Source organism: Podarcis gaigeae (assembly GCF_964106915.1).
Source record: "Podarcis gaigeae genome assembly, chromosome: 6".
Classification (NCBI taxonomy): domain Eukaryota; kingdom Metazoa; phylum Chordata; class Lepidosauria; order Squamata; family Lacertidae; genus Podarcis; species Podarcis gaigeae.
In genome coordinates, this window is record NC_139682.1 from 56984176 (window position 1) to 56997854 (window position 13679).

The 13679-nt window shown below is 42.3% G+C and overlaps 1 protein-coding gene across 6 annotated transcripts in view; it reads right to left on the bottom strand.

Moving 5' to 3' along the window:
• The window catches only part of GLIS1 (GLIS family zinc finger 1), a 193791-nt gene extending 182632 nt beyond the window's left edge, over positions 1-11159 (bottom strand). For 2 of the 6 annotated variants that reach the window (XM_083742614.1, XM_083742611.1), the window contains exons 1-2: positions 3373-3657; positions 1226-1633 (exon numbers count right to left, since the gene is read on the bottom strand). In XM_083742614.1, the coding sequence (XP_083598740.1) occupies positions 1226-1562 (337 nt within the window). In that variant the 5' untranslated portion in view covers positions 1563-1633; positions 3373-3657. Of the gene's footprint in view, positions 1-1225; positions 1634-3372; positions 3661-8692; positions 8743-11013 lie in introns of those variants that run through there. The other 4 variants (XM_083742612.1, XR_014565253.1, XM_083742613.1 and 1 more) reach the window with 4 other exon arrangements.
• Between the last annotated feature and the right edge of the window lie 2520 nt (positions 11160-13679).

The following is a 13679-nucleotide window of genomic DNA, read 5'->3' on the forward strand; positions in this document are numbered from 1 at the left end:
CATCACTTCTTAGAGGACAGATATTATCTCCCACCAAACAGTTTCAAACAGTCTGTGTGCGCCAGCAGATAAACCTGAGACCTGGCATATAATTACATTTTTAGAAAGCAAACCTTTTTTATTTCAGCAGGCACTTGAAGGAGACAAAACTGACATCTTGTTTTTCTTGCTGCTTTTTAATGATTTTTCTGGAAGGTTTTAAATTGTGTTTAATTTTTCTAATACTTTATCCTTACTTGTATACTATTGGCCATCTCTTTTGAGATGAAACAAAGAGTTCTCACACTTCAGTTTCAGCCGATTTAGTACGAAAAAGGAAGAAAGCACTGACAAATGCTACCACTCTGGGTATTACTGTTTCCCATTGCAAATCATGTACAGCACTCCCCATTCTTGCTGTGAAGATTTCCATGGGATAAATCAGACTGCTTTCTTTCATCCTAGATTTCAGAGTTGGTACTCACTGAATTAGCATATTACAGTCAGCCCATGTACACATTTGAAAAGCCCCAACGCGTTTACATGTTACTGGAAAATCTTTCTTTCAAATCCCATTGTACTATAGTCCTCATCACTCAGACTCACTTCCACATTTGTAGAATGAAAAAAATTGCTCATCTACTCACAAGATTTAAACAATAACTTATAATAATAAATATGTTTAGCACCTTGCAAACGAAGGATGACACAAAACTATTATTAATGAAGCTTAAGTGAGGCATTTTGAAAGCAGAAACTTTACAAGCCAAATAGGAAATAAGTTTGCATGGCCATATTTGTCTCTCAAGTAAACAATACTGCCTATAACATGCTTAGTTTTCAAATACCAAAAACCCTACCAGACACTTAAGATGGCGATAGTTTCGTTTTCTCTTGAAATCAAGAGAGAGGGCAATAACTAACTAAACTAACCTTACTACACCCACAAATACGGAACAAAGAAGAAATAAGTGTTTCTCTCTTTTCTGACACGGTGCCTATACAGCACTGTCTGCACATATTTTTCAGAACTTGGTCTTACTATTTCTTTCAAGTATCGATGACTAACTAGGCCATCTACAAGGGAAGTCTGGTTTAAATTGTCTTGTGGTGAGAAGGTGAAGGAAAGCTGCCAAGCTAACAAATAAATTAAGTGAATAAAAAAGAAAATAGCATCCTGAGAAACAAGGAAGGAAAAGGAGACCACAGATAAAATGTTTTACAGTTCATGCACTTTATTACTCACCCTTTTGCTGGAAATACTCTCTGCCAGTTTTAGGGCATCGTGTCTCTTGTGTCCTTTGCAGAATAGGAAGTCTCTCAAATATGCTAGGTCTTTTGGGAAAGAGATCTAGCAGAGGCACTGGCAGTTCAGGTGGTATCTGCTGAGCTTCAGTGCTGTCACCACCATTGCTGACAGTTATTTTAAAGGACATCTGGGAATTCAAAAAAGCTCGACTGCTATTTGAACAGCTACCTTGGGGCAGCTCCTTCATAGGCATGACTGGGCGTTTGTCAAGGACTTCAAAGAATGCTGCACTGCTGCTGCTGGACTTTGGATAATCTGCCACTTCATAGTGCATATTGATGCCCCTCTACTGGAGGGGCTCCCTTCCAAGTCTCCTACATCAAGTGGAGCAAGAAATGTTGAAGTCTGTCAACAGATTAAATGTTGATTAGCATTCTTTATTCACTTCAGGTATGGAAACAGACACAATTGCCTATGGCAAGCAAAAAATCACCTCTAGATGATCAGGAAGTACAAGTTTTCTAATCTAGAAGACAGCTGGCTGGTTGGTTTCAACCATCAGTCTACCATAAATGACTAGCAGACTAGAATGCAAGTAAGTAAACTGACAGTAACACTTCTGTGGGCAGTAACATTTGTGGGCTTCCAGAGGAGTATGCATATGAGGCTGCAATCCTGCACCTACTTACTTAGGAACACACCCTACTCAATAGGATTTAATTATGAGTAGACATCTATGGGATTACAGTGTCAGTCATTCTGTAGTCAAAATATTCTCCACAATAGATGTGTAATGTATTGTGGCATCAGCTTTTATAGGGTAGAGCCCACTACAAGATACAGATTTATAAACAAGAGTAAACCCTATTTTCTAACTAATTTAAATAAATAAATAAGATGTCTGTTTCCAAAATATTTCATTTATTCATTTTTAACATTTTATCATAATTCTGTCACTCAGTACCAGAAAAAATATTGATCATGCACGGCATAAGTTTATCAAGAGGTGTCACTGAAAGACGTGACCATTTAGACCATAGGATGACCCTTATCCTCAACTAGGCAAACTCAGATTTGCATAGATTGTAGCTAGCAAAGTCTCACCAATAGCCAGTCTTTGGAGATGGGAATTCCAAAATCAAATTAATCCTTTCAACCCCAATAGAATGTGGCAATTAAATATTTACAGCCATGGAAAGCATCATTTAGCAGCATGTGCCCTTCTTGATCTCACACCCCAGTACACATTCCAGTCAAACATTCCAAAAGAAGAATTCCTTTATAAATCTTAAAATCCATGGGGATCCGTAAATAACATTTATGCAACGTATTGTGCATTGCCTAGTGCATTCAGCCTATTTTCAAATGAAGTGTAAATCAGATGCTTATTTTTTTACAGACAACCATAAATACCAGGCAGGAAAGACTGCAAAGTATTTTGTTGTGGCTAGAAGCTTGGAAGCAATGGGAAGTTTAAGGATTTGTTAGGTTTTGCTAATAGATGAATGTAAGTTTCCCTACAACGCTACCCTTGGTCTTCTCATGGGGGGAAGGGGAGAGGTTCTCTTAATGTTTTGCTCCTGCTGATTCTTTCACTTCTGCCTGACAAAGCGCAATGGCCAAGACTGTAGCAGAACTTCGTTTATTTTTTTTTAAAGCAAGTTGCATTTCTGAATTTGTTGAAACAGCACGATTAGCGAGGAACACATCACTCTCTCAGAACGCAGAACTGCCCTCCCGCTGCCTTTGGGCGCTTTTAACTTTTGTGGGGAATCCTAAGCGCCTGGACTTCTGAACGAGGAGTTCTGCTGCAGCCGAAAACTTGCTACAGTACCTGCATTTTAGAGCGATATAACAAAATTTAGCCTCGCTAAAGTGGGGGCGGGGGGGGGATGCCGGCAGGCAATAATCACTGCACGGGTCCGCATGTTTCCAGGGCAGCCTCGCCGTAGGTACTTCAGGGAGCTCTTAATGCCCAACTCCTCCAAGCAGCCAAGGGCAGAAAGAGAGGCTCCCCGCCGGGAATTAGCTAAAGAGACCAGCGCTCTGCCTTTGCAACCCGCGCCAGGTGGAGAGCATCTCAATTAGGCAGGCATACCCACTCCCCTGCAGGTGAAAAGCCGGATCCTCCCCATGCCCCCTACCTGCCGGAGTCTGTCCCGGGAGACGATGCTGCCGTCTCAACAACTGCATCGCTGGAAGAGCTCCGACGGCGATCGCTGCTCTCCGCCTTGCGCCCTCGTAGCTTCTCCAGCCGCTCGGCGTTGCCTCTAAAGCCGGGCGCCTGATTGAAGGCAGCCGCGGTCATTGCCCTTCCAAGGCGCCGGTGGCTGAGGAAGCCCAGCCCCTGAGTCAGATCGGGCGGAGAGGAACCGCCCCTTCGGGGCTGGGATGGGCGGCGAGCGTGCAAGGGCCAGCGAAGGGACACGCGTGTGCAAAGGAGCGCACGCCGGCACGTGGCGGCGCAAAACTATCCTCGCTCGCTCCTTCTTGCCCGGGTTTGCGAGTGCATCAGTGGACGTCTTATTTAGCCAGTTGAGCTATCCAGACATGCCCATCAAGGTGATCTGCAGGATATCGGAATTACGCCCCTAAAATGAGCTGTAATTCTCTCTTTCGTTTCTGCTCTCTTTTTACGGAAGAAATTGAGCATCTGTATCACACTTGTTTTTATTCATTTTGCAACGATATCTCCGTTTCCAACTACAGTACCTGCATTTTGTTCCACTGGAAAATGCGATTCGTCATTTCCCAGATAGCCTTTGTAATTATAGTAGCCCAGATCGCAGCTACACACACAATGGGATTGGTATTTTGTGGGCAGAGTTGGCATAAATATACATAAACTTCAAAATAGCAGAGAACTGAATTTTGCTGAAACAGAGTAACAAGCTACTTCTCTGGAATTTCTCACTACACTGAACAAAACACTCACGCGCTGTTCCTGAACGCCAGCAGAGTTTGCCACAATGTTTATGGAAAACAGCGTACATTGCAAAAGAAGCTTATGTAGATCACAGACTACTTTGATGCATTAAGCAGAACAAAATCATCATATATGGATTTTGTAGTCCCACGGGGAGTATATCCTGGACCTAGGCAAAATGAGGTGGGATTCAGTGCCGCTCCTACTCCAAGTAGACCCACTGAAGTTACTAAACACGACTAGTTTAGGCTCATTAATTTCAGTGGGACTACTCTGAGGAGCACTTGGGTTGTTTACAACCCATTGTTCCGTTCATTGTCTTTCAAGAAAGACTGGAAATCAGCACCATGCTGATTTCTTCGTTAAGGGTTGCATTATGGAGTATGGATTATGGACAGTGGCGTAGCGTGGGTTGTCAGCACCCGGGGCAAGGCAAGTAATTTGCACCCCCTAACCCAGGGGTGTCAAACTCAAATTCATCGGGGGGCGCATCAGCAGTTTGGTCACCCTCAAAGGGCTGGTTGTATCTGTAGGAATGCATGTAAAGTGAGGTTTCCTGTGTAGAACGGCCGGTGCTGCTAGAGGGCAGACGTTCTCTGGCTTGTAGGCTGCCGCGCATGTGCTGAAGAGACGGCTTTCTTGTGTCAAAAAAAAAAGCGAGAATAAAAGGTGAAGGCTGGCGGCCGGTGGCGGCTATACGGGCCACATGATGAGGTCTGGCGGGCCGGATTCGGCCCGCAGGCCTTGTGTTTGACACCCATGCCCTAACCCGTGGATTTGCGCCCCCTAACCCCCAGATGTTGCGCCCGGTGTGGCCGGCCCCCCTGCACCCCCCACGCTACGCCACTGATTATGGAGACAAGTATTAAGACCTATTCAATAAAAAACTGATTTCAATATTCTTAAGGATCCTTTTAAAACTTGCTTTACTTGGGAAAGGTAGAGAACATGCTTTGCATGGCAGGGAAGGGGTACCAGCGAGATCTCAGTGGGCAACACCTTGTGAGCTTCTTCCACCTGAGATGGCTTCTTCACCCTGCTCATGGGTAAGCTGACACTGACCCTTTTGCCAATTCACTGTAAAGAACAGGTCTTCACAAAAGCAGGCTGTATCCATTTTCATCAAGCTTCACTTAAATCTCTGTACAGCTAAGGGAAGCTAACCAAAGCCAATACATAAATATAAGGGCTGGATATAAAAAGGGCTGTGTGTGTGTGTATATATATATATATAGAGAGAGAGAGAGAGAGAGAGAGAGAGAGAGAGAGAGAAATGAGCATATCTAGCATCTATAAATATATTATTTTCTCTTTTCAAAATCAAAGTCACCCAGTCAATAGATAGGAACAGCTATCTTTTGCTGTCAGACCATTAGTTCATCTATCTCAGTATTTTCTTTACTGATCGCAGTGACTATCTAGGGTTTCAGATGTTACATTCCCAGCCCTATCTGGTAATGGCAGGGCTTGAACCTGGGACCTTCTGCACGCAAAGTAGTTGCCCTGCAATGAGCTAGAGCAGGCATGGGCAAACTCGCCCCTCCAGATGTTTTGAGACTGCAGTTCCCATCATCCCTTACCACTGGTCCTGTTAGCTAGGGATCATGGGAGTTGTTGTCCCGAAACATCTGGAGGGATGAGTTTGCCTATGCCTGAGCTTGAGCCCTTTCTCAAGGGAGCAGCTATCTCTAAACAGAGGAAGGCGACAGTGCAATTGGGAGCATAGCATGGAGCTAGTTACCGTAATGCTATCAATACTGCTTAATAATTAATTTTGGCAGAGTGATCGTGTGAGCATGTTAATCAAATTTAGGTCTAATTTAGTCCAACAAGGAAATGTTGTGGTACATTTTGTGACATATAATACCACTGAGCTTGAGGCAAAACATTGGGCCCAGGCTACCCAAATGATTGTATCTTCCTATATTAACCCACCTGGGGGCTAAGATCCTCAAGTGAGCATATTCTCTTGGTCCCATCAACATCATAAGTACAGTTGACATTGACATGAGAGAGAGGGAGAGGGAGGGAGGGAGGGAGGGAGGGAGGGAGGGAGGGAGAGAGAGAGAGAGAGAGAGAGAGAGAGAGAGAGAGAGAGAAGAGCGCCTTTTCTGTGGCTGCTTCCATATTGTAGAATTCCCTCCCAAGAGAGACTAGATTGGCTAGGTTTTCCTTCCGCTAACAGGCTAAGACCTTCCTATTAAAGGTGGGCCTCTGAAAACTAAGGTACAAATGATGCTGATGACTGGGCTGCTGTCAGGGCAAACTGAATTGTAATTGCTGGTTCTAAATGAGTTCTGATGTATTTTAATTATTGCTTTTAACCTGTTTACTTTGTATTTTATAAAGTAGCTTGGGAGAAAGGCAGGATATAAGTACATTAAATAATAACAATAGCCAGGTTACATTAAAGTACAGTGGTATCTCGGGTTGCAGATGCTTCAGGTTACAGACTCGGCTAACCCAGAAATAGTACCTTGGGTTAAGAACTTTGCTTCAGGATGAGAACAGAAATCGTGCAGCGGCATGCAGTGGCAGCGGGAGGCCCCATTAGCTAAAGTGGTGCTTCAGGTTAAGAACAGTTTCAGGTTAAGAATGGACCTTCAGAACAAATTAAGTTCTTAACCAGAGGTACCACTGTAATTAAATTAGCTATGGATATCACCTAGCCATCCAGCACCCATTATACCAGCTTACCTAATTTTTGCCATTTCCCCCCCAATGTTACATACTCTGCCTCCAAGGTCCCCACTGGTTCCCTAGTATAAAAGGTAAAGATACCCCTGCCCGTACGGGCCAGTCGTGACTGACTCTAGGGTTGCGCGCTCATCTCGCTCAAGAGGCCAGGAGCCGGCGCCGTCCGAAGACACTTCCGGGTCACGTGGCCAGCGTGACGAAGCTGCAGCTGGCGAGCCAGCACCAGTGCTGCACACGGAAACGCCGTTTACCTTCCTGCTATAAAGCGGTACCTATTTATTTACTTGCACTTAGGGGTGCTTTCGAACTGCTAGGTGGGCAGGAGCTGGGACCGAACGATGGGAGCTCACCCCGCCACGGGGATTCGAACCGCCGACCTTACAATCAGCAAGTCCTAGGCACTGAGGTTTTACGCACAGCGCCACCCGCGTCCCTGGTATAAGAAGTGGCTTCCCTGGTATAAGAAGTGGTTTCCTGGTATAAGAAGTGGCTTTAAGCACCATTCTGCATAAAAATTGGTCTAGGAAACAGAAAGAGAATAGGGTTTTTTAAACTGGTTTAAATAATCTCACCCTCCCAAGAAGAGATGGCTTGTCCACCAAGGAATCAAAAGAATGCTACCATGTTCTTTTTAGACTTTTAGTTTCTGGGCTTGTTCTAGTTGCCTAGGAAAAACTATTAACTTAATAAGCTTGGAAGCAATTGTCCTGGAGGAACCACCATACAGGTTCAAAACACATTAGAACTGTTGAAATCCATTATGGAGCAATTTGACTTTACCTCTAAGCCCCCCCCCCCCATTTGATTAGTATGGCCCTGTTTTACAGCTGGGGACCAAATTGCTCTTCCCCATAGCAACAAAACATCTTTCAAAAAGTGTGGACAACCTGTAGTCACTCTTAGTTACACATGCCAACTTATCTTTCCTAGTCATCAGCTATCACACATGTTGCATGATCACTAACAGAAGGGAAAGAGAATATCTACAAAAATAATCTTAATAAGTTAGACTGTCTTTTAAAATTACAATGAAATGCTTATTTATTTCATAAGATGGTGACAATGATGATTAGATGATCGCTTTTCAGAAAACCTAATTATACATTACAAAAGCTCCAGTGCAACTTAAAAAACAAAAAAAACCCTGAAGCAGTTTAGGGAGCAATGAACTGGGATGAGAAAAGTGGGAAAGGGAAGGGTGAGCAACCCTTTACCTGCTGTTATAATATAGCTGTTATAATACTCCAAATCACTCTCACCCTACTCCATAGGATTCCAAACAAGTTCAAGTGCTCCACAGACATTACCCCAATAAGCTTTCTTCCCTGATGCATGTTTGCAAGGTCCCATATAATCAGTGGGATTTGCTCATGAGTAGCATGCCTAACACCATAAACACTACTTACAGTCCCTATAAGATGGGTCGGTATTATTATCACTATGGTACAAACAAAAAGAGATTGAAGGAATAATGTTTTACATCAGGCCATGTAGTGAGTGCATGACTTAAGTAGAGGTTTGAGCAGGAGTTTCCTGGCAGCCAGCTAACATTCTTAGGGCCAATGTGTTAATGGAAGATGCCACATCCATTCACAATTGTATTATTTTTCTTAAAGTAAATTGCAGGTGCACAAATCCATGCTGGGACTCTGGTTGAGAGGGGCTTTAATTATTTGCCTCTCAATGCAGTGTTTATCTCTTACTTATAATAAAATGGTCTTTAATTTCTCAGTGAAGGCCACTTCGCATATTAAATTTTGGGGCATAAAAATTAACCTCTGTGCTAAAATAGCATGTACATGAAAGGTCTAACTATAGAGTTTCTGTCCAGTTGAGTGTACCTGGTTCAGAAAGTTGATACATGCGTCTGGCACCTTCACAACTCAGGTTGCTGAAAAATAAGAGACACATATCCCTTCATTCAAATGTAAATATACACTTTTCTCTCAACACTGGGATTAATTTTCATGTCAAATGGTAATTTGGGAAGTAGCTCTGAAAACGGTACAACTTGCTAAGAGGAGACCACATAATAGGGTCACAGTATTAGCCATGCTCTTAGTGCAGCCAGGGCAAGCCCAAGACATTTTGCTGTCTGAGGTTCAACAGCAAATGGTAATCACCACCACCATCCCAAACTGCATAGCACTCAAAGCCAGCCAAGTAATTATGGAGCAGACAATTCCAAAAACCATCTCTCCCATTCCTGGCAGTAAAAATACAAGAATAATAAATAACAATTTGCAGCCCTTTAATGACACCCACAGTCACTTGCCTGTGGCAGCCAACTGACTGCCTAACAGTACGCCCTGTCCTGCCTGGCCTTGACAACTTGTGGTTGCCAAATGTAGCTCATCAGCCAAGTATGGTCCAGTGTGTGTGTGTGTGTGTGTGTGTGTGTGTGAGAGAGAGAGAGAGAGAGAGAGAGAGAGAGAGAGAGAGAACACACCTTGGTGCCCGCCTGAGTGTGTAAAAATAGATTGTCAAATATCTGGCCAACAACAATCCATGGCTACTGGGCTGCATTTTGTTTTGATGGGGTCACAAGTAGTGCAGGCCTGGTCTGGTGTCACTGTCAACAATATCTGCACCAGATGGGTTAATAAAATGTTCAAGATAGGAGCACACGATCTTCCAGATCTTTAGATGTTTCTGGGGCAACCCTTTATGATAAACAAATTGGCCACTTCTTTTAGAGAAGTTCTAGACGATGATCCTAACATCCCTCTGCTTTTGCCAAAAAAAAAAAAAAAACAACAGTCTAAAGAATGTCTGAAGACTTTTGCTGAGAGGAAGATTCTGTGATAAGAGGTATTATATTATGAATAACTGAAAGTAACTGGAGAACTTTCAAACTGAATTCACCCAATGTCATACAAGGGCCAGGTATTCATCAACATCCTTTTTCAAGAGAGAGAGATATAGATTAAATATTATTCTGACCAGTTCCTTTTAAGCTAAAACCCCTCAGTATGTATTTTATCCCTAGACAGAATGTAGGTCAAACTGACCATGATAGCTGGTGGTGCCATTTTGTGGTTTTCCTATCTCAACCCGCAGTCTACACTGTACTGCACTTGTGTCAGGGGAACCTAATCACATACAGTGTATCTGTGACAGTGGCAAAGGTGTAGAGATGTTTTGTACATGCTAGAAGAGTTAAGCACAAAAGTTGTCCTTGCTGCCAGTTCTAGGTGGATGTGCTTCGCTTCAGATGTGGAAGAACTGAGGCAGCTTGACTGTCCTAGGCTGTTATTATATGTACACACCCATCAGCAGGAGTACACAATGAGGCAGCAAGTGCACATGGTTTGTACATATAAGAGAATCCGCACTTTTCACCTTTTTTTCTGTGCCAGAAGCTGCAGCAACAATTTGCAGCCGAGTCATAGCCGTCTCTCCCCCCGCCCCGATGGTATTCAACCAAGTTTTACTCAGAGTAGACCCAATTAAATTAACAAACATGCCTCAATTAGGTTCATTCGTTTCAACAGGTCTACTTTGAGTAAAGCTAAGTTGACTACCACTCACTGTGTTAAATGGGTAAAATAAAGTTCTCCTCTACCAGTGTTAGTAGGAAAAATGGATGATGAATGCTCCTTTGTTTTTTAGTGGGGGGTTGTTACAAGAAAGCAAATGGCAAGTGAAGAGAGGACCTTTATACCCTCTTAAACTTAAGCACAAGGGATAACTTATATGCACGTGGTCACTGCTGTGTGAGGGAGAGAACACTGAGGTATATGACAGCCATGTTTCTTCCTCCCAGGCCTTTTCCTGAGGTAAAGTATTGTTATTGTTAGACATTTTTTATGATGACTTTCAGCCAAATAGCTGCCTGAGACAGCTTACAAAGGTTCACATTAAAATTCATGTCACATTTTTAGAACAAAAAAAAATCCAAACGCTTTAAAATACTGTAGACTAAAAGTCAAACACATCCAAGTTTCTGCCAAAAGACAAACGGCAATCCCCACAAAAATGTCACTTAGGATGCTAAGAAGATCTCAAACCAACACCATCACCCTCAAACAAGGATCAACATTTAAAAAGTCTTGCTGCATTTTGAAGGTACCAGTTCCTCACTTCCATCTATTCAAACCCATCCATTCCCAGGGTTACCTGAGGCAGCCCTTAAACTAAGACTGAAATTTGCCTTCCTCACCTATAAGAGAGTTCTAAACAAAGTTTCATTCAGCATGAAGTGAGCCAAAATTTTCTGAAGATAATTTTCAGAGAAATACTGTTTGAGGACTTCATCTCCCCAGCTCACCTGCAAAAAAAATATTCAGCAAAATGCCTCCCCTCAGTTTCACCACTCACAAAGAGTGTGCAGAATTTTGGGAGGCCATTTCCCCTCAGCCTTAGACCAAATAGGCAGACTTCATCTGGAGGAGCTGAATTTTACATATTTATTGGAATTTGCCAGCCAAGTGTTTGGCTGCCAGCCTTGAGCCTGTTTATAATCATGAATCTAAAGAGACTACACCATACTTGTGAACAATGTAGTCTCTCAACAAGTAGAAAGCTTTTTTCAGTAGAAAACAACCTAATTAGATGCATTAACCTCTTAGCTTCTGGGGGGGATATTAATTTAGCCAGTTTTTCATAACTATAGTCCATCATTATGGCTAGCTGAATTTTCTCTAAGCTTGGCTGCTTATCCAGAGTATAACTAGGTTAAATTACTGGAGAACTCTTCCTTAGTTTTAGACAGTAAAAATAATAAAATAATATAAAAGTTACAGGAGCCGTTTGTCCTTTTCTCTCCAGTTACCCATGCCTGAGGTACTGTTGATATAGCAGCCTGAGATTAGCTTTTATTAGCTAAAACAGAAGTAATACATATGTGGTCACTCTTGACCCCTTCTAGACTACACTCTCTAGGTATATGTAGAGCAGGGCCAATTTCTCATAACAGGCAGAGACACCCAATAATTAAACAATAGAATTATGATTTATTTTTTATTTAATATATTTACATTCCACCTTTCTCCCAAGTTGGGATTCAAGGTAGCTTACGACATTAAAAACATTAATTATTAAAATGCACACCGTATTTTTCCATGTATAAGACTAGGGTTTTAAAGCAAAAAATTAGGTTTAAAATTGGGGCTCGTCTTATACACGGGTAGTGCTAAGGGGTGTTTTCTTAATTTGGAGTCCTCCGTCTTATACACGGAAAAATACAGTAATAATAAAATCAAATTAGTTAAACCAATAATTAAAATATAATGCAACTTATTTTAAACCAGCAATTAAATTATAATTTGCCCAGTGCAATATAACAGCAAATCTCAACATGGACAGAGCTCTTCAGACTGGATGTACAGAGATTCCAGTCGTCTTCAAGACTGATAAGGGCAACTGTGTATTTGCTTAAAGACAAGCTTTGTTATTTCAAATGCACTGGAATCAGGGAGCTCTCACAGAGGAAGTTGTCCTCTGCAATGCTAACCATAGCATATGAAGGAAAATAGGCAGGTGGGTCAAAAAATGTGCATGTGACCATAATTATAGGATCTGATGTGACAGAAATGGCTATGCATACCAAATGCTACACAAGGAGCCACAAAACCCTCCCTCCCAAACAGTTGTTTTGGGAAAGAATGGCTTTGGATTGAGATAACAGACAAAAATTGTTTTCCAAATACAGCTTCTTTCTTACAGGAAACAGAAAGCTCAACCCCAAAAGTTGTTGAGCTTTTTTATTCCAACCCGACAATACTGTGCTAGATAGACCCATGAGATGACTTGGTTTAAGGCAACCTGGGTACAATCTACCCTGAATTGCCTTTGCTTTGCAAAGTGTTACTTTATTTTTTGCAAATGCAATTGTTCCTCAGGAGTCAGACTGTATGGAAGACAACCCTTTATCTCCCATGTTTATAATGCAATTTCATGCTAAAAGCCACGAGAAAGTATAATAAAAACTGGCAGATTCTTAAGTCTTGTGTGTCCTGTGTTGCCATTATCACACAACCCAGCACCACACATTCTTGTTGTTTTAATTGAAGAGGAAATGGATGGTGTTTGAAAGGACACACACACATTCACAGTTGCACAGACAGTAATTTGTGCATAGATCGGCAGAGATCTGTAGATCGGCAGAGTCAAAGGGAATGCATGGTGCTATTACAATTTGTTGGGAAAGTATATGTAAGGAAAACAATAAAAATTCACTTGGGAAAAAAAAAGATTTTAGTGTGCCTTTCCCCCTTTTTCCTCAAAAGTGCACATGTCAACCAAATCACAATTAAACTGGCTCTTTCCTTCACAGGTAGACCCTGTGCACTGGCCTTGTTGCTAGGATTAGGGCTTTTCAGAAACCTGGGGAATGTGTTAACCCTAGTTGGTGAATGGCCCTTGGGGAGCGAGGCGCAATTCATTTGCCTACCATCTCTTGTGTTGGTCCCTCAGTGTATCTCAGACTCACATTGAAAATAATGGAATCATGATATTGCTTTGATCTTTCTTCTTTTCTTTATGGTTGTTGTTATTGCTTGCTGTGTACAGTGGTACCTGGGGTTAAGAACTCAATTCGTTCCAGAGGTCCGTTCTTAACCTGAAACGGTTCTTAACCTGAGGTGCGCTTTCGCTAATGGGGCCTCCTGCTGCTGCTGTGCTGCTGGTGCACGATTTCCGTTCTTATACTGGGGCAAAGTTCTTAACCTGGAGCAACCACTTCCTGCTTAGCGGAGTTTGTAACCCGAATGTCTGTAACCCAAAGCATCTAATACCACCGTATTAGAAATGAAAATTAAAACAATCTCAGAAACAATAAAAGAATAGAACCATTGTATTTCTGGCCCTTCCTGAAACAACACCCAC